At 34.3% G+C, this 24,910-nt stretch overlaps 2 protein-coding genes and 1 long non-coding RNA gene across 10 annotated transcripts; 1 reads left to right on the top strand and 2 right to left on the bottom strand.

Moving 5' to 3' along the window:
• Positions 1–162: 162 nt before the first annotated feature.
• LOC125219145 (rhamnogalacturonate lyase-like) lies at positions 163–6,059 on the bottom strand. The gene is made up of 15 exons (XM_048121031.1): positions 5,989–6,059; positions 5,605–5,726; positions 5,452–5,511; positions 5,213–5,332; positions 4,999–5,118; positions 4,767–4,908; positions 3,915–4,085; positions 3,623–3,793; positions 2,541–2,647; positions 2,179–2,269; positions 1,625–1,766; positions 1,289–1,445; positions 1,002–1,118; positions 554–677; positions 163–464 (listed from the first exon to the last, which is right to left on the bottom strand). Exons 1-15 carry the CDS (start codon positions 6,028–6,030, stop codon positions 231–233), a joined length of 1,920 nt encoding a protein of 639 aa, XP_047976988.1. The 5' UTR covers positions 6,031–6,059; the 3' UTR covers positions 163–230.
• A 2,820-nt stretch (positions 6,060–8,879) lies between these two features.
• Positions 8,880–21,682, top strand: LOC125222291 (MADS-box transcription factor 23-like). Of its 3 annotated transcripts, XR_007176516.1 has the most exons (10): positions 8,880–9,015; positions 9,156–9,358; positions 15,976–16,054; positions 18,280–18,341; positions 18,957–19,056; positions 19,145–19,186; positions 19,275–19,358; positions 19,440–19,582; positions 20,734–20,852; positions 21,160–21,682. XR_007176516.1 is itself a non-coding variant. In XM_048124812.1 (9 exons), the coding sequence occupies exons 2-9, from the start codon at positions 9,174–9,176 to the stop codon at positions 20,735–20,737; spliced, it is 699 nt and encodes a 232-aa protein (XP_047980769.1). In that variant the 5' UTR covers positions 8,880–9,015; positions 9,156–9,173; the 3' UTR covers positions 20,738–21,106. The 3 variants fall into 3 exon arrangements, 2 of the variants coding, with proteins under 2 accessions (XP_047980769.1, XP_047980768.1); XM_048124812.1 differs by lacking the exon at positions 21,160–21,682 and having other exon boundaries at positions 20,734–21,106; XM_048124811.1 differs by lacking the exons at positions 20,734–20,852; positions 21,160–21,682 and adding an exon at positions 20,305–20,548.
• Positions 11,230–23,977, bottom strand: LOC125222292. 6 transcript variants are annotated; one of them, XR_007176519.1, is made up of 6 exons: positions 23,689–23,972; positions 23,447–23,496; positions 20,732–20,818; positions 16,025–16,191; positions 12,690–12,850; positions 11,230–11,583 (listed from the first exon to the last, which is right to left on the bottom strand). It is a non-coding gene; the product is annotated as an uncharacterized LOC125222292 (long non-coding RNA). The 6 variants fall into 6 exon arrangements; XR_007176521.1 differs by lacking the exon at positions 12,690–12,850 and having other exon boundaries at positions 23,689–23,962; XR_007176522.1 differs by lacking the exons at positions 11,230–11,583; positions 12,690–12,850 and adding an exon at positions 15,340–15,466 and having other exon boundaries at positions 23,689–23,962.
• Between the last annotated feature and the right edge of the window lie 933 nt (positions 23,978–24,910).

The following is a 24,910-nucleotide window of genomic DNA, read 5'->3' as shown; positions in this document are numbered from 1 at the left end:
TGATTGGTTAAAATGAGAGTCAAAAGAGAAATAGTCATTAAAATTGCTGTGAGTCATGCCGCTTTGATAAATTTAAACCAACATTAAATATTAATAGAGTTGAAAAGTAGTTGGGTTGGGTAGAATGAGTTATAAATTTAATGCTCCCTCAGGCTATTACAATTTTTAACAAATAAATCATCTAAGAATTTCCAAACTAAGAGCAGAGACTATTACCATGATTTATTTCACTATTTGAGACTTTCAAGACGTAGGTAATCATACATTATACCTTGAAATGGACCAGTCGCATTTGCTTGTGTCAAATAAATAGTATTAATTCCTTGAATAAATAAATTGGCTGATATTTCCACATTAAATAGCCAATAAATGCCATGGATTCCATGTCTTGCAATTGCGTTGTCCTTCCCTATTAATCCAGTCGTAAATAATGCTGGATTTTGGTCGGGATTATTTATTCGTACCTTAAGAAATTACATTTAAAGGCACAAATTAATTAAAAATATATAAATAAAACAAACTTAATAATAAAATTTTCTAATTAAAATGGTACCTGTAATTCAGCTTGAGCTGCAGATGCAAGTGACAATCTCAAGTAGTATTTTCCATTTGGTTCAACGGCTTCGAGTTTGAACTTGATTTGCCATGTCGTTGCTTTATATGAATTCTGGTATTTTCTATAAATTTCGAAAAATGAAAAGAAAAATAGTTATTTTTTAAATAAAATGGATAATAAGATATTTATATTTTGAAAAGGTAGTTTTTAATTAAAAAATAAATTCTGAGGCCAAATTTGTCGAGCGAAATTATTTAACTAACCATAATCTTTTATAATTATGCATTATCAAAGTTCATATTTAATTAAACCCTGCAAATTTAATTTGCTTATTAATTATCATAATTTTCTTGTTTTTTTCGCTTATTTTTTACGATAAATTTGCAAACAAAGAGCATGCACGCTATTTATATGTATGTTTGCACGTGCATGCACGCGTTCGTACCTGGTGACGTGGGCGAAGAACCAATCTGTTGTGCAGTTATTCTCACCAATTGTATAGACTAAATCGCTATTGGGATATAATTCCCCATACCTCTCCCATAATCCATATTGTCTGAACCTACAAAATATTAATCATAGTTTAATCATCCTAGTTTATTAGGAATGCGAAGATTTTTTTATGTATTACGCAACGCTCAACAAAAAATATGGTGTGCAAACACACAATAGAAGTTAATAAAAAAGAGAGCAAAAAAACCTTTCAAAAATAAATGAAAATAATATAAATACCTATCAGGATGATTAACATAAAGTTTGTTGATGTATTTGGGATTAGGGTCGGGAACGTAAAACTGTTGAGCAGTTCGATCCGGGATGCCAATTTCCCATAGGGTCGGTCCATTCCTCGTTGGTTCGTACACTATTTTTCCCATATCAATGTTGCATCCTACATCATTCTCGAGAAAAATCAGATGTGACAGATTTAGACCCATAAGAGCGTTGTATTTGAACCTGAAACCTTTGTCTCGAGCATTTACCACTCAACCACTATGCTAACACACGCTTATATTCCTTTTTATTTGTCAAAATGATTAGTGAGAAGAAATAATAGGTCAATTTATGGACCTGAGGTTATGATAATGTTGTGATCATGCTTAAAATCTCCAATGAATCCTGGCATCCAAGCATACAGACTGTACTCTCCAATTCTGATGTTGTTGATGCTAAAATAACCTTCTTCATCTACTCTACTCCAAAATTGATAACCCTGAAAATTCATACCAAAATTTTAACTTGTGTCGCTTTTTTTTATAAGTATAGACTCATACACACGCACGTCTACATGCTGGGGTGATTCGAATCCCTGACTTATTAGTGGAGGGGAGAAATGTCTTTACTAACTCTTAGCGAACTTTAGTACAAGGAAACATGTTTGACATCAATAACGTATGTCAAGAGAAGTAAAGTTTATAATATTGGTGCTTTTATTGAGAGACCAACGACTTAGAGTGGTGGCCTAGCTTGTCCTATATTGATTATGTAAGGTAAGTGGGGTTTGGTTCGGTGTATAAGGCAACATATGTGAGGCTTATATAATCTTGATATTCTAGTATATTATAATTCATTAGACAAACTAAATATAATGGTTCCAATTAATGAGAATTATGAGTAAATCACACCTTGCCTTCTGTTTGCCATGACCCAACTTCTCCTGGTGGAGCCAACCCAATGTAAGCACCATTTCCCACCACATAACCATCACTCATGTACCTATACATGAAATTTAATTTCGAACTCAATTTGAAACCATATTTTATATGTATATTAGTGCATGTTGTGAAATTACTTCACAATTCAATTTACCAAAAACTCACAAGTACAGTGGCAAATCCGGAATTTGATGTGATGTAATGTAAACAATGCGATCGTACCATTAAATTTAACACATAATTAAATATTTTCACCCGCGTCACACATTTCATAGATACAATACAGAAGCGAAAAAGAAATTTTCGAAAAATCGATTATTGCATAGTGGTACCTGTCTTTAATTAGCAATGTGCCGCTAACATTACCCCTTTGCGCTGATTTTGGGAAGTCCTCCGACGCTGGGAAATTGTAAGGCCAACTCTCAATTTGTTCCAATGCCTGTTCCATTTTCCATTATATTAAATTATTCGATTTTGTCCAATCATTTTAAGTAAAATGTCACAACTCTAGATTTTTGTGGGACATTTTGAAATCAAAATTGAAACATTGTGTACTTCGAGGTCGTTTACAAAGACCACACACAGCCCGATCGAACAGGTCGAAGAGAAGACCAAAGACAATAGAAATAAATGCCAATGAAACAAAACATTTCTCAACACCGACACAAGCAACATAAGGCAACCTGAATAAAAACATGTTAGGGAGATTTAGAATATTGAACAAAACGGATAATCTGAAAGTCGTGATGATATCACTTTCAGATCAAATCAATTTCGGTGGTTCTACCAAAATATTTTATCGGATACAATTCAGAGAAATCAGAACTTTTATATGTTGATGTTAGAGAAAGAATAATTGAACCTAAAAGAATCGATCAGATTTAACAAGATGAACCAGGGCATCTGTAGATGAACCAGTGCATATGTTGAGGGAAAAACCGAAAATAACTAATTTTCAAAAGGTTTCCGAAATTGCAAACTAGTCCTTTGACTTTCAGAAATTACATTTTCGGATGAATTTCTTACACAGCACACTTCGTTGGACCCCGCTACCCGCGCTGCCCCCGGACCCCCGTCCATCATAATGAATTCAAATAAGCGTGCACTCCGCACTTCCATACTTATATGATGTATCATTATGATAATACTGATCAATCAAGTTAACTCAATTACACTAAAATATCCAACAAAACATGCAGCTAGGAAACTCAAATCTAACTAGAAACAAATAGACAATCACATCACACCAACAAGAGCCAACAACGACGATGAAAAGGGTGCGAAAGAATACGGGACAAAGGACCAAATAGCAATCACCCTTAGGTTGAGACATTTTTAAATAAAACGCTAAAAAAATCGAAAATTCATCCTAAAACTTATAACTAGAAAAAATATAATAACTGATTTTTCAAACCTGTTGTTTGGCATCTTTCCAAAGAGAAAGAGGGTCTTCTTCTTCTCCTTCACCTTGTGGTTTTATAGAATTAAGATAAATGAAAACTGGACCAAACACTTTCTTCCATGCCTCTCCTTCTCCAAATTTCACCACTAAATCCTCACCCCCATAATGTGCACTAACAAACATCTGATCATCAAAATATCACACACACAAACATAAAAACACATCATTTTAATTGAATTAAATATATAGTTATTGCAATATTTATAAATCAATAGAGTGTTAGTTAAATAAGGTCATTACTTACAGCAAGAGTGGTGGGACCCACATGAGAGGTGAGGTCTTGCTTTGTAGAGCCTCCTGTTCTGAATTCATTGCTAGGCATTATTTGCCAAAAACCCACACCATCATCCATGCTAATCCACCCATGGACCTTCACTTCTTCGTTGTCACCCGAGTACTGATACTTGTCGTCCACCTTCATAAACGTCGTCCCCGTTGATCAGTTTCAAGTTTTACTGATTTTGAGGAATGATATGCTACATACCTTATATGGGCTCCTTATGTGAGCACCACTCTCGTTTGACCCATTTTTAACGTTTTTCGTTTTGATTATCTATTTAGTTTGATTCTAATACATTAAAAAATATTATTGCAATTTTAAATTTACAAAATTCATAAAAATCAAAGCTTGATTTATTATTTTATTCATTTATTTGAAATTATAGAGAAAACGAGCAAATCGAGCTTTGATTTTATGAATTTTATGAAATTAAAAATTGCAATAACATTTTTTAATGTATTAGAATTAAACTAAATAGATAAATCGAAACGAACAACGCTACAAAACGTGAGCTCACATAAGAGTATGTAGCATCATCATTCATTTACTGATTTTATCAATTTATCCTATATTTGAATTTGTGAAATTTATGATAATATTTAGTGATTATATTGCTTATATCTCAATTTTTTTTAATTTATCATGGTTTTATTCCCATCTTTCTAGTTTGTACAATTTGTAGTTAAATTAACATTTAGACTAAAAATAAAGTGAAATATTAATTTCAAACTATACAATATATTTTTCAAATAAAAATAGTAGGTAGAGATAAAAATTATGCATATAATAATGTCATAAAGTAGTAACTAGTTTAACCTCTCCTTTGAACTGAGGCTCGATCGGGTCGACAAGTAGTACCGCTTCGGGATAGTCCAACGGCTGTCCTCGTCCCGGTAGCCTGTCGTCCGGCAACGGCATGTACCTCTGTCGATTGTCTGCCATTGCCATATACCTAAACCTGTCCATTTCATTCGATGCGACCACGAGGTAAATGAAAAACCATTATTTAAAATTAAAACGAACAAATAAATTAACTCGATTTCTTAACTTGTCTTTCCTCAGCTTGAACGCGATCCTTGTCTCGTCAAGGTTGAAACCGGGCCACCCCTCCAACCGTTCGTACACCGCGTACGAATACAGCCCTGATGAGCCACGAAGCAGTGCAAACCTGCAGGTTTATTTCCAAAGTTACAAATGATAAATTTTCACTTGATTATAATAATACATGAGTTTTGAATTTATATTGAATTAAATTAATGTACCTTTTGTCTATGTTTAATGGGGGTAGCTTTCCCTGAAGGGATGTATCCCATTTTCTTGAGAATGATAACTCTATTTGCTCCTCTGATTCCACAACAACTTCAAATTTTTTTGCTTGAATTCTGTTTTTTTTTTTCAAAAGTTAATTTTATTTGAATCATGTATTATATAATTAGATGAAATTTTTAATTTTCTATTAAATTTTTTTGGACACAGAAAAAAAATCCAAAAATATGCATGCCTATCAAATGTCCCTGTTGTTCCAGTGCTTCCTGGTTGACTCCAAACAAAGTCCCAATACCTGAAATAAGAAATTTACTATGATGAAAATTTCTAAAATAAAAAATAGTACTACTAAAATTAGAGAAAAATAAGATAAATAAATTGAAAATACCCTCTGTTGGATTCATCATTGGATGTTTCTAGCACATTGTCAATGTGATTGTATTTGATTGCAGTCACAATGCCATCTGGTTTTGATAGTGTGACTCTAATGATGCCATTATCCATCACCACCTTCATTCAAAAATCAAATATTGTCTATGAATTAATTTAGTAGTCCATAACTCATCTTAATTATATTGGACCAAATATGACTTGATTTCCCAACTCAAATAAAAAAATATGACATGATTTTGTAAGTGCATATATATGTATATATACAATGGCGGATCCAGGTGGAGTCGGGGTCGACCGACACATTGTTGGTTGTGTTTGACCCACGAGTTCCATTTTCTGAATCCGCTGTTGTAAATATATATATGTGTGCGAAACTTACATGGCGTTCTCGAATATGCAACCGGAGTTTTGCATTTGACATTGTTGTGTACGAAAATCACGAAAGAAATGTTGTGAGTTTTTTTAATTCTAGTCATCTTATATACTAGCCAAGATGTTGAATTTGGGCCGAATTCTAACTTTTAAGCTAAAGTAAAGCAAATAAAAAGAAATCAAGATTTTTGCTTTTTTAAATAATAGTCTTTGTTAGATTGAATGTATGATGCTTAAATTCTTAACGACCCTGAAAGGTTTGAAATTAGGTATTAATTTAGTAAATTGATACATATTTGGGTATTGAATAATTTTTACTCTTGGAAGGGAGAAATATGTGTCAAAGAAGTATTTAAGGCAAAGAGAATATTGGTGCAAAAGCAATGGCTAATGTTGGACATTACTTGAACTAAAAAATAAGAAATCGTGCTTTTTTGGTTGGTGTGAAGTATGCGTAACAAATTGAGCATTATGTGATTCGTAAAGTTAATAATGATTTTATAAGTATTTGAATCAAAATAAGTATTACCTCCGTACACCAAAATTTGTCCCACTTTAATCCAACACAAGTTTTAAAAAATGTAATGGAAAGTGAGTTGAAAAAAATTAGTGGATTGTGGGTCCTATTTTTATATATTAGTTTTATAGTAATAAAATGTGAGTGGGAATGAGTTAGTGTAATATGAGGCCCACTACCAAAAATGCTAAAAGTGAAATGGGACAAATTTTGGGGGACGGACGGAAATTAAAAAATTGGACAAATTTTGAGGAACGGACGAAAATAGAAAAATGGGACAAATTTTGGTGGACGGAGTTAGTATATAAATATTAAAAAATTAAAATGCTAACGTTAAGAAGGCAGAACAATGGGAACAAACTGATTTTCGAATGAGTGATCCAATGAAAGAAAATAAGGGTGATGCTCACATAGTCACATATACATATTTAGATAATATGTTCGTATAAATCCCGGTGACAAATTATAAATTTGCTAGGAAAAAATCATTGATTTTGGCCATATGCGTGATTCAAAGAGTGGACCATAAATTTATCTAGCAAAAGTAACAAATCAACTTGTATTTGACGATAAAAATTAGGGATTAAAATGGTGATTTTCATGCTTGATTAGATCCCTTGTTACCGTTACATTAACTAAATTTGATTATTTTGGCACAACTTTTAGTCCCCACCGCATCCTCATCCCGTCGACGTCTCGGTTTGGCACGTCCGCTAGCGGGTGCGTCCTGAAACCACCCCACCATGACGAGGTTATGGAACGATATATGGGCTCTCTGGTGGCCTTTCGGCAATAGAACTGAATTCCGGTCAACACCACCATCGCGGCCACCCCTTACGCTACGTCACTACGGATCCATATTGGAAGAAGAGGGAGTTGTCGTTGAGAAAATATTGTGATAATTGAAAATATAAATGCATAAATTTGAAATTAAATTCAATATTTAAATAACACATTCAATCACTTAATCTAATTTATTACCACACATTTCCAAAGTTGAACATCATTGCTTAAATTCCAGTGGCCAAAAGAACTTCTCAAAAACTCTTTAAGTAATTTGGGAAGGAAGGAGTAATTTACTGAAAAAATTGTCATGGGATAGTCTTCACCAAATTTTAAACTTCATTATTTTTTCTATTGATTCCCAAATTTGTGGATATACCAAAGATTAACCAAATTTTATACTCCCTTTGTTATTCTGTAACTGAGTCATATTCCTTTTTGGATTGTCTCACTGTAGCCGAGTCACTTTCTATTTTGGCAAAAAACTATACTCCCTCTGTCCGCAAATAGGAGTCCCGTTTCTCCATTTTAGTCCGTCCGCGAATAGGAGTCTTGGCTCATTTTTTCCATAAATGGTAATAAGGTCTCGCCTTCCACTAAGTCATTCCACTCACATTTCATTTAAAACTTATATATACAAGTGAGACTTTATTCCACTAACTTTTTTTCACCCACTTTCCTTAACATTTCTTAAAACCCACGCCGTCATGAAATGAGACTCCTAATGGCAGACAGAGGGAGTATATCTCTTGATCTCTACTTTACTTACCCCTACCTTATTCTCTCTTGATCTCTTTCTACTTTATTCTCCATTATTTAAATCACTTAAAACAAATTTTCTTAAATTTCATCCAAAAAAAAATGTCTCTACTACAGAGAGACGAATGGAGCACTACATGTACTCTCTCCATCCCTCTGTAGCTGAGTCATATTCCTTTTTTGGTCGTCCCACTATAGCTGGGTCATTTCATATTTTGGTAAAAAGCACAAACTAGTTTCTCTCTTACTCCTTCCGTCCCATTAAATATGCGTTTGCTTTTCGGCACAGGATTTTATGTAGTGTTGTTTTGTGAGTTAATGAAGAGAGAGTAAAGTAAGAGAGAAGAAAAAGTAGAAAGAGTATTATTTCCATTTTTAGAAACGTTTCATTTTTAATGGAACAGACCAAATAGAAAAACGTTTCATTTCTAATAGGACAGAGGGAGTACTTTATTCTCTATTCATCTCTCTACCTATTTCATTTCCTACTTTATTCGTCATTCACTTAACTTACTTTTAACACAATTTCTTAAATCTAATGCCGAAAATAAATATTTCTATAAAATTAGTGGGACCTACCTGAATTTAGCTAAATTTCATGATGTTTTCGTGAATTAGCATATGATTTAAACACCTGATTAGACTGGTGTACCCAAGGTCAAATATGTCAAATCACTTTCCATTTCCCAAAAAAGGGAACTTTCCCAATATGGAACACGCGTCACTGATCCATATGTCTATACCGTCTCCGCATTCCCATTGGTCCACGTGTCCATTTACCAAAACCACCACCGGTTTGGTTAAAAGGGAAGCGGTTTTTTCCATTTCAAACCAAAAACCTCTTATTCCAAATCCACGAATTTCCATAAATAGCGATATGTGACAAAAATTGAAATTTCTCACTCCTCTTTTTCGTTTCTCTCTCTCCTCATTTCCGAGTAGATCACTGCTCAGCTCCAGTCGTCGCTTTTCCAAGTAAGTCTGCCTTTTCGAATCTTCAATTTTCGAGAGGCGGAAACGCAATCGATTGCAAACCGCGAGCAATCTGCGCGTTGACGTTTCGAGTTCTTCCGGTGCATTTTTCCCCGATTTGACGGAGAAATTGATGTTATCAGCTGCGGATCGGCGGAGAAATGGGGAGGGGGAAGATAGTGATAAGGAGGATCGACGATATGACGAGCAGGCAGGTGACGTTTTCGAAGCGGAGGAATGGATTGCTGAAGAAGGCGAAGGAGCTCGCGATTCTGTGCGATGCGGAGGTCGCGCTCATCATCTTCTCCAGCACCGGGAAATTGTACGATTTCGGAAGCACAGCCAGGTAATTGCTTCGTTAATCTCTCTCTCTTCGTATTTTTCCAGAATAATTGTGAATTTTGGTGTGATTTGTTTGGTTTCCGTTGCTGTGAATTTTGGTGTGGTTTTTGAGATGTGTTTGATTTGATTTGAGATGAATCGATTGAGCTGAGAAGTCTATGATTTTGTGCGTTTTGATCTGCTGAGATTGTTTAGGTGATTCACGTGTATTGCGTTTTGTTATTTTATGATAGCATAAAGTGTCTAATACTACTAATTTAACAGCTTAATTAAAGCTCATGTATATTAGTGTGTGTTATTGATTTTACATAACTCACATAAACATATAGATATGCACATATTTTTGTGAATATTACCGACGACAACAATTTCGTTGGTAAACTAGCGTTGCTCTCGTTTAGTTGTCCCTCCGCACATAAGTTGTATGTTAAAAGTCCGCCGTATAGATGAATGTTATGCTATAAACCAAACGAACACCGCTCTTGTTAAATCCATATGAACATGTTCTTATTCTATACACGTTTATTTGATTATATTACCCAAGACATAATTTTAGACTCATGTAAACAACACATAAAAAGCGATCAAATGTACAAAAAAAGTTGGGGAACGGTTATGGATGTTTCACTAAGTTGAGTACTTGAGTATTAATACACAAATAATAACACAATTCTTAGCATTCTTGCTAATATTATCATAATACTTAGATAACGTGTAGTTTAGTTACTAAGACTCTTCGACTCACCACTACCGTGAGGGTAAATGAGAAACTATTATTGATCCTTTCTAATTTTATTATATTTCTAGTATAGCATTTGACATTTGCATATATTTGATGACGTCTAGAAGAATCTCAACATCTCAATATATTTTTTCCTCAACTCTCAAAAGCTAGGATTTTGTTTGAAGAAATAGAATAATGAAATAGTATACCCAATTTATTTGTGAGTATACATATATGACTAGTGTTTATAATCTTTTATTCAATAATAATAAATCTATAGTATTGCACAATATTCAAATATGGAGTACTGATCGATATAATTATAGGGCCACGCGATCCAAATTCAGAGTTCGTAAAATAGTATTGCAATTAGTTAACTCGAACTTACTACTCCTTCTGTCCCAAGTTAATCGATTCGTATTCTTGTTGGAGACATCCGAAGTTAATTGACTCTTACCTCTTTTGGCAAAATTTTACCCTTATTTTCTCTTATATTGTCTTTCTATTTTCTTATACTAGTACTTTATTCTCTCCACTCATTTGACTCACTAAATATTCTTTTTTTCTTAATTCTTATGCCAAATGCAATGTCAAATAAAACGTCTTATTTAAGCTAGGAAGGAAGGAGTACATCTAGCTCAAAATTCAATTATGATCTAGTATAACATAACCCAATCATCCCTAAATTAATGGGTTAAATAGGCTTCTGAGTATGTGAAAATCCAGTGAGAATCTCGAAAGCATCAAAGCTTGGAGGATAAATTATATCATGTGATTATCTTCATCGTTAATTGCTAATGTCGGTATCTCAATTTTAGCAAGTACGGCTACCTTTAAATCTTCTCAATTTCTACAATATATTTATTGAAGTAATCAACTTGCATGCTCAAAATATTCTTACGAATGAAGATAATTAGATAACGATATTGGAAACAGCTTCTTTCTTTAATGTTATAGAAAGCAATCAATCAATATTTTAACCTCATAGAAGTTTCTAGTTATTTTTATAAAAAATAAAGAACTTGTACGGTTTAATCTTTTAGAAGTTTCTAGTCCACATCGTTTAATCTACAGGATGGTGGTGGATCACTTTCTCCTTTTCTTCTCTTCCTTTCCTAGACTTCTCTTATTTTTTCTCATCAATAGAATGATGTGTAAAACTGACTTCTCTCGCTTTAACTCACTAATTTGCTGATAATCGACAAGTCTAAGGCACGAGTTGTGTGTTGAACAACCATACATGCAAGGTCCGTGCATCACTCTCGCAGGCCGAGAGTCGGCTATTCCAAATATTGAAGGGTCATACATGGTCTTTTCTCAAAGGTGTGTTTCGTGACAATGTTACGAACAAGTGCTCATGGACTCCCCTTGACTTGCACGGGCCGTGTTACAACATCAGTTTAAGCACAGGACGTGCTTCCCTCTTGGCAATTTCAATGGTAATGCATAGAAGACTTCCACGGACCATGCAATAACCATTCTACGGTTATGGCCCATGCGTTGAGCTAAGATAGAAAGTAACGGAAAGTAGTTAGTAACACATTTATGAGTCTAAAATACAATAAAAACCATGAAACCAAAAGTAAAAGATTGAATATTTAGTTCACATCAATACTCTAATACATGAGTATATCATGCTTTAACTTCTAAATATCACTCCGTTATATTATTTTATATTTAGTGTAAAATGATTTCTAGCTATTAATTACAAAATCATGGTGGAGTGAAATAAAATAGGGCCCGTGCACAAGCAAACTCGGATACATGTACCACATTTAAACCGATACATTACTAATTTTTTCTTATAAATCTATATTTTTAAGTGTATATTATTATATTACTAATACTACTAACTATACAACGGTTATAAGCACAACATTCTTTGAAAAAAATTTGGAAATTGAAATTTCAAATTTGTTTGATCAATAAATTAGAATGGTAATAAGTTCGTTTCCAAAATTGAAATGTACTACAATGTCTTGGCAAATTTACTAACAGTTTTTAATGCTGTCATTGTCAACTTGTTCCATGGTTTTGCCATTTTTTTTTTCAATTTTCAGTTTTTAATGTTTGTCAACTTGTTCCTTGGTTCTGACATTTTTTTCAGTTTTCCAATTTCCGGCCAAAACTAATGGTGCAATGTTTTTGGCAGATTTATTTACGGTTTTTAACTGTTTTTCAACTTGGTGTTCCTCAATTTTTGCCAATTTTTTAAAATTTCCACTTTCAGGCCAAAACTAAGTGAGATGGTTATGGTTCTGAAACTGAAACCATGCATCCATATCTATGTGGATTAATTTATAGTATGATTCTCTTAAAGAACATATTCTATATTGTGATTGTCCTAAAAAATGGACATGGCACCTACTTAAATGTACACCGATTCCAGCTCAACCCGTGAGATGGTTATGGTTCTGAAACTGAAACCATGCATCCATATCTATGTGGATTAATTTATAGTATGATTCTCTTAAAGAACATATTCTATATTGTGATTGTCCTAGCACATTTGTACCAATTAAGTTATTGATGTATGTTCGTGGGGTGGAAGGTGCATATACAAAAAAAAAATCAAAAAAGTAGAGAAACGAGAAGAATTGACGACACAAACCTACAAGTCCATGTGACATGAAACATCAATCCATTTCTTCAAAGTATAAGTCTTCCACTCTGCCCTTTTCTTCCTTAACAACCTCTTTGTTACGAGTACATCAACATATGCAAGAACCACCAACAAATGGTCGAGTCTACCTCGTAAGAGTACCTGCCCACCTACTCATGTTGCGGATTATGTTAGATTTCTTCTTAGTCAAGTAATTGTTGTTTTTGTCATATACTCCCTTCGTCCCGTTGAGCATATCTATAAACTCTGTTTTGAGTATTCTTTAGGTGGTTCTTTCCCATATCGTAGGTTGAACCAGGTATAGGTAAATGGTCATTACAAATAGGTGATGTTTCACGGTCATTAAATATAACGGTTAGAACTTATCCATACTTCTCGTTGTCTTACCTTAGACCCCTATATGTAGGGCTTTCTGTCCTCTAATTATCGAGTCTTTGGCAAGAGACCCTGGGTGATAACTCTCTTTCGTAGATTGGACATATTGCCTCTAACAATCGAGATACACCTTTGCAACGTATCCCTCATCCTCATAGTGCAATATATACACACGAATTACACCAACGTTGGAGAATTGTAGTAGTAATGTAGTAATGTGTCGGTCACAAGTAGTAGGCGTCAATTACAAATAGTGGAACTAGAATATAAAGTTCAAGTTATTATTTTCCAACACATGTTATATTTCTTCTTTCTACAGATATAAATAGATGTCCTTGATGTCGAAAGGGTTTTATCTTCGAGTATTATAGTGTGGACAACTTTGTTGAGGTTTCCCATGAAAGAAAGAAGACCTTTCAAACGAGAGGCTTTCTATGAAGGAAATAAGAACTTCTGAACGAGTTATCTTTTATTTCAATAATTATATTTCAATTTCATTTACTAAGTGTCTAACAAATTTCCATTAGCTTCTTTTCTCTGACAATTTGGTGCGGCGAGCAGGATAGTAATGGTGGGTCACACGAAACTTGATTAATTGCGTCGATGCCTTAGAAAAAGTGATGAAAGAGCTAAACTCATATATGGATATTATGGAGGCCTACAATAGGACTCAATTTGAAAACTTCATCTAGGTCTTGACCTTTATGCGTGGTAATGGCTTGTAAGTTGTAACTAGGCAATCAAGAAAATAAATCCATGATTCTAGTTGCATTGGTTGTGTGCTTCCTTCCTAGCCCTCAGTGTTCTTCCAACTTCGTGGTTACATCTAGACCCTTGACCTATGTTCCACGTCGCCCTGCCATGGTTGTCGTTCCAATGTGCAACACACCAACCCATGTTGTTCTAGTGCTTGCAACCTACCAACTCGTATCGAAAGTTTCTTGTCAAAATCCCACACATACTCTGAATACTATTTGTTTCTAAATCTCAAAGAGTGGACATGGTCACCAAGAATTTTTAGGGTTGCCGACAGTTACGGGTTACGTTATTTTCTTGGCTTAATGTGCAACATTCATTCCTTCCTATTCTTGGGCTTCTCTATAAACTTGAGTATGAGCCTTCACTAATCCATGCAAAATGTTTGAGTTTCATACCCAACCTTGAGGATAAGGCTATTTCGACGACGATGCAATTGATACGTTTTAATACTTGCGGCTCACTTGGAAAGTGGAGCATTTGTGGGTGTTGATTACATAGTCGATGCCTGTTATGGATAGTAGAACTTGAATAAAGTTATAGCTAGTTACTCCCACCATCTGCCATTTGTAGTCTTATTTTAACTCGGCACGGATTTTAAAAAATTATTTGACTTTGTAAAGACAGATGGGAAAATAAGTTAGTAAAATGGGAACCTCACTTTAAACATAGGATCAAGCACTTATTTTCAAACGTCCAAAGGAGGCAGGTCCATCCATGAAATTAATTCATGAGAGAGGGATGAGTTATTCTCCAACCACAATAGAGTCTATATTTATTAAAACTCATTCCTTGGGCCATTTATTAAAACTCATTCCTTGGGCAGCACAGAAGTTTATGAAGTTTATGTTGTTTTAGTTTCTTTGTTAGGTGGAGAAAATAAAGTAAGAGAGAGAGCTTTCTAGTTTTAATACTGAGTCATCTTGAGTGGAAAAAACTAAAATAAACTAAAAAAATTGGGTCATCGGATGGAGAGAGTACTATTTTGGAGGGAAGATGCATCCTCATATTATTTAAATTTATATAGTTTAGAAACATTCACATACAATTTTGGAAAGTCAGAATGATCATGGAATGATATATTGGGCACATTATATAGTGTAAAATCAAACAACCTCGAAAGATTGAATGGTCAATGGATTTCCACTTCTTGCTTTGTAGGACGGGGTTTGAGGCTAAACTAAGGGAGCCCACTTCCATGAAATACATCAGGGGAAACTGAAGGCATCAATAAGGAACAAATCCATCTTATATAGTATCATAATTGAAAGCTAAAGAATTCCATGCCACCAACCTAGTATTCTTTGATATAGTGTGACTTAGTGTTTTTATAATGAAGTTAAGGTGACGTATCATTTGGAGAAGGATGAAAAGGGTCAGTTCAACATCTCACCTAGTTGAATATCATCTATTACTATAACAAAAGGCTCGTGATTGCTTAAGTTCATAAGAGCTTCAAAACTACACCGGCTATCGAGGAAAATAAAATCATAGACGAAGCTAAAAGTTGTTAAAAGATAGAATCAAATTATACTAAGTATGACATGTATAGCCGGAAACAGAATGATCTGAGTATTTCAAAATCTGTACAAGATTTAAAGCTATTCAGCCAACGGATATATCTAAGATTTTATCTGTCCAAAACTCCAAACCTCAAATACATATACAAGTTGCTACATACTTGAGAATAGACGTACCAAACAGAACGAGAGGAGAGCATACTACTGATTATAAATAGATGTTCTAGAACAAAACTATTTGTATAAACTTGGACTCTTTCATTCTGGGAACACAGAAATAGGAGACGTCTAATCGAAGAAACAAGCTTATTTCTTCACTACCATACTCATGTACCGAAAAAATTATTCTTGGTGCACTCATGCAGACAAAATGACACTTCAACCTAGGTTCCTTTATATGGTTTCTTTTCAGCAACTAATCAAAAGAGTATTTATATATGTGGATCAAAGAATTTAACAGGAATCGAGCAATAATCATCAATCTTAGAATATGTAAGGGATATTCATAGTAGTAAGTCATGCATTTATCATTGTGCATGACTTACTACAATGAATATCCCTTACATATTCAAGGAACACCATTATAACTTACAAGATCTGATATTTATGCTGATTTTATGCAGTATGAAGTCGGTGATTGAAAGGTACAACAAAGCAAAAGAGGAACCTCACCAGTTGGTGAATTCAATTTCTGAAGTCAAGGTAAACTTCCTGGCCAAATGTCAGTCTTGTACCATTATACACAAAACCTGGATGATTTTCCCATGCCCAACTCATTTGCTCGTGTGTACCTCTCTCTATTAAGAGCATTGATCTTATGAACCAGAGAGTGTAATATCCTATGAATTTCACACAAAAAAGTTAAGGGAAGAAAAAATTATGTCATAAGAGAGAGAAAAAAAGAAAGTAATATTAACTTTTACAATAATCAATGGTAGATTAAGAAGTTGAGATTTTTGCATAAATCATGAACAATTTTCAATTACAATGGCATACAGAGATTAATAAGATAATATCTACTAAAAATATAATACACATCAAAAGGCTAATATATTTTGTCCCCGGCAGCCAACCTCGAGCTTTTGGATAAGCTTTTAAGCATAGTTACTTCCAGCACTTCTAAAATTCCAGCTAGGAAGTTTAAAGTGGTTTACCACTACGAAATATGAATGACGGACTCCTAGACCCTAGTACATTCCTCACAGTTTCGTAAGCCTATTATACGTAAACTTCAACTAAATAACTTTCTCATGACCAGAGAGACATCAATCCCTACAGCACGCAAGTGTACGTCTTCAATAACTGTTTTTGCTTGGACTATAATGGTGAAATTGTTGGTTTGGTTGACACCACCCAGATGCTTGATTGTTCCCATTTCTTTGACCATTCCAGTGATTAGTGATTTACCTGTGATCTTGACAAATTTGGGCTGATGGAATTCCGGGAACTTAATGAAGATGAAAGTGGGATTGTTCATTTCGGACCTACTGCCAAACTTGTTGATGTCATTTGTCAGGCATTTTCCTTTTAATTATATATATTTGATAATATTGATATTGATTTAGACACATAGCTCGAGACCAGAAAATTAAGCTACCATTTTGAGCTCAAATTGAAAATTTTCTGATAGCCTACAGCCCATTCTGAACAGAATGTGTGAGGACAAAAGTCTAGACTTAAGCACGAGGCCACCTCATTGAGAGGGTGTGGATTGAGTTTTAGTTGTTATCCATTGTTTTTCCAGGTGTGGACATTTTTCAATTTTGGGGGGCTTAAACACCCGGTTAGAGTGAAAATGGGGCCCTCTTTTCTATTTACTTGTTGAAGGGTCCATAAGAACAGATTGACACAGAAACATACAGAGTTATGGAATTGGTGTCTAGAGACAAATCTTTGGTGTTTTTTGTGTCCCAAAAGGCCTAAAGGGTGGAGTATGTGGCTGTTGTGAGGGAGAGTAGGTGCTACTGAATTTGTTTTGGGACATGGATGACGTTACAGACCATCTAAAATTCCAATTAGAAGGGTGCAACAACAAATAATAGAGAGAAGACAACAAGCACCAACGCATGTCAAGTTCTCAACACGGGATTAGGTATATATAATATTCCTCCTTAACAGCAGAGGAAACTGTTTGCAGCAGCCAATGGTAGGCTAGTTCCCCATTTCTTTAGGCTGTTTGAGGTGAAACCTAGGATAGGTGTGGTGAGATGTCGTTGGAAGCTGACACCAGCTTCAAGGGTGCATCTGATCTTCCATTTTTCCTTGCGAAGCCAGCAGCCAGTACAGCAGCTAATTACCAGATGATTTGTTGGCGGTTGGCCCTTCACTTCTTTCAGCTGAAGTGTTGCAAAGGGGGGAGCTGGAAAGGGATGGTGGAAAGGTGGCGCAGGGGATGAGCAATGAGGAGAGTGTAATTAGATGGATGAAGGTGTTTGAGGACAGTTCCGAACTTCAGCCTTGAGAACAAGACTGTCTGTGGGCAGGGCTGATAGAGTACCATTTTTAAGGTCTGCACGAGAGGGCTTAAGTAGAAGATATATTTTTCATTGAGTTATTCCATTATTAATTAAGTGTAATTTTGTTGGCAGTTATAGTTATTTCTAGGTTGGAATTTGGCCAGTTTGCATAGGTGTAAATCAGGTTTATTAGTTGAGCTTATGTGGGATTTGGTATCTTTTGATAGTAGAGTTGCGGAAAATGTGGTGTATCAGTGGACCTCATTTTTAGGGTATTTATCTTCTGTGTTTATTTTCTTTAACCATCTTCATTCTATCATTTCCATCTGGAAGACAAGAAAGCCAATGCCAGTCAGCAGGTTATTTGTATCTTTGTATGCAAAGCATATATTTTGCCTTAATCAAAAAATGCTAGAGAGTTTGCTGCTTCAAATTCGGCAGCATAACAAATGATGATTCTGAACTTCACAGTATTGGCAAAGTGAAGTTAATATGCTGAGGCAACAATTACAGAAGTTGCAAGATAACCACCGGTATATTTCTCTCATCAATCGGCTTTGGAAATGATATTTAACACAGTTGAATTCATGGGATGACATTCATTGCATATTGAATATATTTCATTGTTGAGTCGAATGGTTTCTACTGATAGCATTTAAGTATTAGGTATGCAATTCAAGCTCAAACAAACATAAAAGCTTTTATTTTTTTAGTAGCATTAGGAAGAAATAAATAAGAATACAAGGACAGAATAAGAAGCCAAAACGCATAAGCAATATAACTGAACAAAGAGACTCAGTGCCTAAAATAAACTTCCTAGGATGCCATTAACCTCATTTCTGACAGCTATGGAACCTAAAAGACGCAATACACTTTTTCAAGACTTCTATATAATACTGTGCCCCTTCCCAGATCATAGTGCATCAGGCATCAAGCAATCCAATGATCGAACCAATGATTTTAAACTTGAACATTTGCCAATTTGGTTATACTTGTTGGACTTGTAAATCTTATGCTTGATGCAGAAAGGTACATATGACACACTAACAAGGACATATATATGTAAGGATGCAGTACCAATAATGAAAAAATATAACAAAATGGCAGTCTTTGTTATTATTATCCAATAATATCTACCATTCTTGCAGGCTGTTACTTGGCGAGGGGCTTAATGATTTAAATGTCAAGGACCTACAGAACTTAGAAAACCAGCTGGAGATGAGTCTACGGGCTGTCCGAATGAGGAAGGTACATTACTTTTCTGAGTTCTGACACAGCATGATTGGTCAAATATGATCTTTAACAACCAATTTATATATATTTTTACTCCTTGTAGGACCATATCTTAATAGATCAGATTGAAGAGCTTAATCAGAAGGTCGACCCAGGATACTGCACACACTCAAGAATGCTATTTCACTAATGCAGAAAGATGTAAAGCACTAATCTTCCTGAGTTTGTTGCAGGCGAACCTGGTCCACCAAGAAAATACAGACTTGCAGAAGAAGGTAACAGTAATTCGCCAAGAAAACATGGATTTGTATAAGAAGGTAGTGTCGCGGGCTTAAAACTAAAAGTTATATATCAATATCCTCTGGGTGATAAAATTCCTAATGGCGCTTATATTTCAGGTGTATGGAACAAGAGATGCAACTGGAGCAGACACTAATTCATTCATGACTGAAGGATTATGCATCAGAGACGACCCAGATGCAAGTATATGCCTCCAGCTTTGCCAGCCACAACAAACAATTCATGAAGCTACAAAGTCAGAGTAAGTTTTGTTTATATAAACCTAAAAGTCACCAAACTAGTTTCTGCCTTCCAATACTGGATTGGTAGATAAGGTGTAGCAGACTGCAAACGAATTATCAAAAGGACAATTACTTTTCAAGAATGTTCACTTGACCATTGATGACGAGAAGACAGCAGTTAGAATCTTATGTAACAATAGTTAAAAGGCAAAGATACTGAGTGCTACTATTTGGAATTTGGATTAAAAACATGAGTACTGGAATTGCATCTCTCAAACATCAGAAATCTGGCTGTAAAGAAAGAAGCCTCAAGTCTTCACAATAAAAGAAATGATTGTGTTGGAGTCAACTTCTTTCTTATTTTGATATTTCAAAAGTTCAAAAATAACTCTCTTGCTGAAAAAACCCAACAGTAGTTGAAAAAGGACATATATATTGATTAACAAGTTATCAGATTGAATGTAGTTGAAGTGGAACATTGAAACTATAAAAATCACAAGACAAATATAGGTAGTAATCCAGTATGTTGGGAATTGCAAAAGACTAGAAGAGTGGTGGTCTCATGGTTTACGTGCATCTATGAGGTAGAGCAATCATAAATTAATTTCTCTACTAGCTTAAGAGATATAAAGTGAAATTAGTATTTCCATATTTCTTGATGAATGTGCACTTCACAAGGTCCTAAATATGTCCTCTGTAATCAATGAATCAACTGCATTCGTGAATATTTTGCACATAACAGGAGAATCTCAAGACCAAAGTTTGAGTTTATATGCCAAGGTTCATATATGCAGATTTCAACATGAAGACCTAATTGAGCCAACACCTACTAGGCTTCAGCATATCGTTTTATCTAATATCATGTATCAGTAATGCACATTTGACCGTTCAAGGATAGTTTTCATTATTTTTGTGTCCTTAGAAACTAGAAGTCACATGCTCTACAAGAAAATAATACATTGGAAGATGAAATGTCTTACTACCCACTTTGACTGATACTTGATTTTCACGCTAAACGGCCCAAAAAAGGATGATACAAAAATCTCACTAAAAACAAGAAAGGCCACACAGTTGGAAAGTCATATTGATGGAGCAAGCAATCAGTGAAGCATCAAATATATTTTGGTGAATACAGTATATGTATGAACTAAACGTAAGATGTTACTTACAGGTGAAGGGAATGCTGAAGGTTCCATGAAAGGCGGGGAGAAGTTTCGTGGGAGACATATTAGACAATACTTACATCATTGGAATTCCTGAAATGGAAAAGCCAGACGATTACATCTGGAGGTAATGAAGACAAAAAAAGGCATGACCAGATTCAGCATATTCATTTAACGGGCTAAAGTTACACAGAATTATAATATCACAAGACCACTAAGTCCTCCATTGGACAAAAATAAAGTACACAGAGAAAACCTAAAGGCCATTTGCAAAGAGAAATTTACCACTTGAACCACCTTTCGTTTAATGTTAATCATAAGAAAACGTAGATATTATTTTAATCATCAAAACTACAAAAAATATTTCAATGTGCTATTAAATATTACTAGAAGTATGGTAACACCATTCAGGCATTCACAATTCTGAAGTCCAGGTGGAGGATAGTCGGCCAGTCGGAAAGGAACAAAACAATTTTCTCAATAACAATATCCCATACCCACAAATTTCATGATCAGAAGCAAGGTAGGAGGAAAAGGACAGAGAAATAAAGGTAATTTAATAGTCTTTGTAACTCTAAATGTTTCAAGCTACGATGTGGGTTTTGACTAATATGCTTCAGCTCTCTTCTTTATGAACATGATGAAGAAGGTAATTCAATATGTTTCAAACAATATTCATTTATGATACATTTCTCAAAGAATGACGAGGAATCAATTCTATCGCAAGATATTTCTCACTCCCAAACTATAGTAAGTATTCAGACAAGCACAGCCACTTCACAATGTTTCCTATGGGCTTGACATAATACGCATTAGAAATAACCTGAATTTCTGTATATAAACCACTTCATGGCCAGAGGACACATGTATGTTCTAGAACAAAGTGTACAAGCACCGTAGATTCTACAACAGAATCTACAGACACCTATCTCGATTTCTCTAGAACTCTACAAAACTTGAATAATCTGATTCGCTTAGCACTCAAAATTGTTTACCAAGTCTTAGAGTGTTACATGAGATTGAGTTTTACAAGTTTAATTGTAAGTCGAACCACTGCACGGGAGATAAGGCGACTCTCAAGAAGGCATTTATGTAGATCAAGAGGGGTGGCATTCATGGAATACTGATGTTGGGATAATTCAGTGGAGAAGTTCCTCAAGTTTGATTTAAATAATTATCAGTAATAATAGTAAGTTAAGCTACCACATGGAGTATGGTATTAGACCAACTATAAAAGAGAAAAACCTTTGTATTACTCTTTAATAACAATATTTGTCGAAATAAACGAGCACAGACTTTCCTTATTTCACAAGATATGATTTAAATTCATTCTAAATTTCTTTCCGGAGCCATTATAAATTTGAAATCGTGTATGCATCACCAATTTACACCTTATAATAATTATATGCAGTGGTTTAGCAAAGCGCGCAATGTTAGCACTCTTATCTAAAATAAAATTGTTGGTAGAGAGATATTTAGAACTTTGCAAAGCAATCATAGGTTCTCTATTTCTTACATACAAAAACATATCAAAGAAAGTAGCAACACTCAGAGAGAATTCTTTGAAAGATGTGGAAATTTTAGACTTACTTATACACACTTTACCAAATAGAGCGGAGTGGGATGATAACATGTTGAATCAACATGCACAGATATTTAGGACCCTATAACCAAAATAAGAAAAGTGCATCCAAGTCCGATACAAATGAACACATTAAAGGATTCAATAGTGGGGAGAAAAGTAAAAGGCAAAAGAGAAACAAAAATAAGATTGTCCAATATTCATATGCAATCAACAAAACATCTTATAATCAAGCTATCAATACTCTTAGGGGTGATTACTTTCATGCTTGATAAAATTCATGATTGAGTATGTTTATCACCATTATTGGGATTCCTCTAATACTACCAAACCTTTCAAAGGGGATATGAATCAAACAAAATTAGTTCAAATGATAAAATTATCAAGGGCCTTGTGATATTCCAACGCCACCTTAGTATACAAGGGACTAGCCTCTATACTATTTTTATCTTGTAACCTAATCCTCAAATGTAAATGACCCCTTAAAAAACACCATATACATTCACTAGTCCTAGCATTTATGAAGATGATGCCCTTACCCAACCATAATATTGAGGATCGCATAGCATGCTTAATGTGCCTAAAATGTTAATCCGAACACGTAATTAAAATTTACAGCATTCACAAACAAGAAAATCGGCCCAATAACCTCAGTCTTTTGTTTTAGGACATTAAATGTTCAAATAAAATTTTTTGCTGTTTTCCTTATGTCTATTATATATACATCACAATTTTATTTTGGGAGTTAGAAGTCATAAAATGCATAGACAAGGTTCTAATTGTTTAGTTATTAAATAAGTATGATATAACCTAAAGTAAAATGTAACACACATTAACAATTTCATTTCTTATTGTGTTCATCAGAGGCTGCCGATAACAACACAAACCTTAACGAGTCACATCTCATCACTCCAATCACATGAACCCAACCGCAATGAGTTTGTGCAATTTTTGTGTGGTAATTGTGTGTCATCTCAAATTTCGAACCCCCTATCTTATTTAATCTCAGCTATTATTGCTAAATATTTTACCAAAGCAATCTAAACATATTTAGTGCTCAGTGTAAATGATAACAAAAACGATTAAACAGAAGAATTTATAGCAAATTTTAGCAATTCAAATAGTAATAGGTATAGTACCTTTGAGCTTAACGAATCCATAGCTTATTGAAAGGGAAAAGGATTTATCACTGCAGACGAGATAGAAAACGGAATCAGATCCTTAAGAGTGTGAGCATTTGCATGTGCGTATTTGCATATCGTACGAATGCAAGCACTCTGCGCATAATTCCGCAATCGAAACAGCAAGCGGTTTGATGCATTTCAAATCGTATAAAATTGGAGGTACAAACGAGAAAGTAGCAATTTAATTTGTAACATACCTTCATCTCGTATTCTGAGGTCAAAATCACCGATCCGCGGCGCAGAAGGAGAAAATTGAACCGATGAGCGAGGAGAAGTGGAATCGGGGAAAAGGAGAGTGAAGACGGAGATGCACGATCTGAAATTGTGCTTCGATTTCCATAGAGAGAAGCATTCATGGTTTTGTATAATAAAAAAAACAATTACGTATGGAGGGAGAGAGAGAGAGAGAGGAGGAGAGAGAATGCTGCTTTGTGGGGAACAGAAAGTTTGTAGAGGTGAATCGTGGCAGCAGATTCAGATGAATGTAGGTTGCTAACGGTGGGTGGAGCCTTGAAAATATCTCAATAAATTTAAACGAAATATCTCAATAAATTTAAACGAAATATCTCAATAATGAAAATTGAGGTTTACATGTTAAGTATTTTATTTTATTGTATTATTAGCACTCTACATTTTGAGCAAGTAGTTTTGTTTAATTATTGTTTTGTTTTTTTTTTGAAAAAATATCTGATAAATTATAAATAATTGAATTAAAAAAAACAAGTAAAAATAAGAGAAATGGGTAAGAATTGTTCTGTCTGATATACTATACTACTGTATTTCCCACTATTAAAAATCTCATATTTTATTTTTCAATGCTTATACATTTATTTGTTTTATTATATTTTTATAAGTAACAATCACATTTTACGCATTATTCCACTGTAAACTATAATAAAAATAAAATTCATATTTGCTAATTTTTTAAGTCGTTAAATGTAACTCATCAATGCAATATATTAAAAATGTCTATGTTGACATTTCAATATACCATGTTAATATTTTAATATCAACATATTAGCATTTTTAATACACCGTATTGACGAATTAGTAAAATTAATAATTAAACAATAAAATGCACTTATAACTAATTATTAAAACAAATGTAAAAGGGGAATAAGACTATTTAATCTTAAACTAACTAAAGGGATATTCACTATATTAAAAGTATCAATATCCTATCATAGGAATATGACATTGGCCCATTCGATTCACTTTTCTCGTGCAATGTGTTCTTGATTAGTCATCTTTAGTTCTAGAAAATATACTATCGGCCAACCCCCCTAACTAATTAATTAATTTTCTAATTGTGTTTGATGTCACACTAGAGTGGATATAAATAGAACACGTAGCCTCTTTTTCATCCTTAAACTTCGAATTAATAACTAAATCAAAACCTGTCCCACTTTTAATTGTCAG

This window comes from Salvia hispanica, chromosome 4 (genome assembly GCF_023119035.1).
Source record: "Salvia hispanica cultivar TCC Black 2014 chromosome 4, UniMelb_Shisp_WGS_1.0, whole genome shotgun sequence".
Classification (NCBI taxonomy): domain Eukaryota; kingdom Viridiplantae; phylum Streptophyta; class Magnoliopsida; order Lamiales; family Lamiaceae; genus Salvia; species Salvia hispanica.
The sequence above is the reverse complement of the archived record's forward strand: the minus strand, read 5'-3'. Positions and strand labels throughout refer to the sequence as shown.

Bases quoted from the DNA above. Each gene is read 5' to 3' on its own strand.
- LOC125219145 (XM_048121031.1), bottom strand. From the start codon at position 6,030: ATGTCAAATGCAAAACTCCGGTTGCATATTCGAGAACGCCAT. The intron at 1,767-2,178 runs GTGTGATTTACT...ATGAATTTTCAG, and splicing joins CATGGCAAACAGAAGGCAAG to GGTTATCAATTTTGGAGTAG. The intron at 1,119-1,288 runs GTATTTATATTA...AATATTTTGTAG, and splicing joins TATGTTAATCATCCTGATAG to GTTCAGACAATATGGATTAT.
- LOC125222291 (XM_048124811.1), top strand. From the start codon at position 9,174: ATGGGGAGGGGGAAGATAGTGATAAGGAGGATCGACGATATGACGAGC. The intron at 19,187-19,274 runs GTCGACCCAGGA...AGTTTGTTGCAG, and splicing joins TTGAAGAGCTTAATCAGAAG to GCGAACCTGGTCCACCAAGA. The intron at 19,359-19,439 runs GTAGTGTCGCGG...CTTATATTTCAG, and splicing joins ACATGGATTTGTATAAGAAG to GTGTATGGAACAAGAGATGC.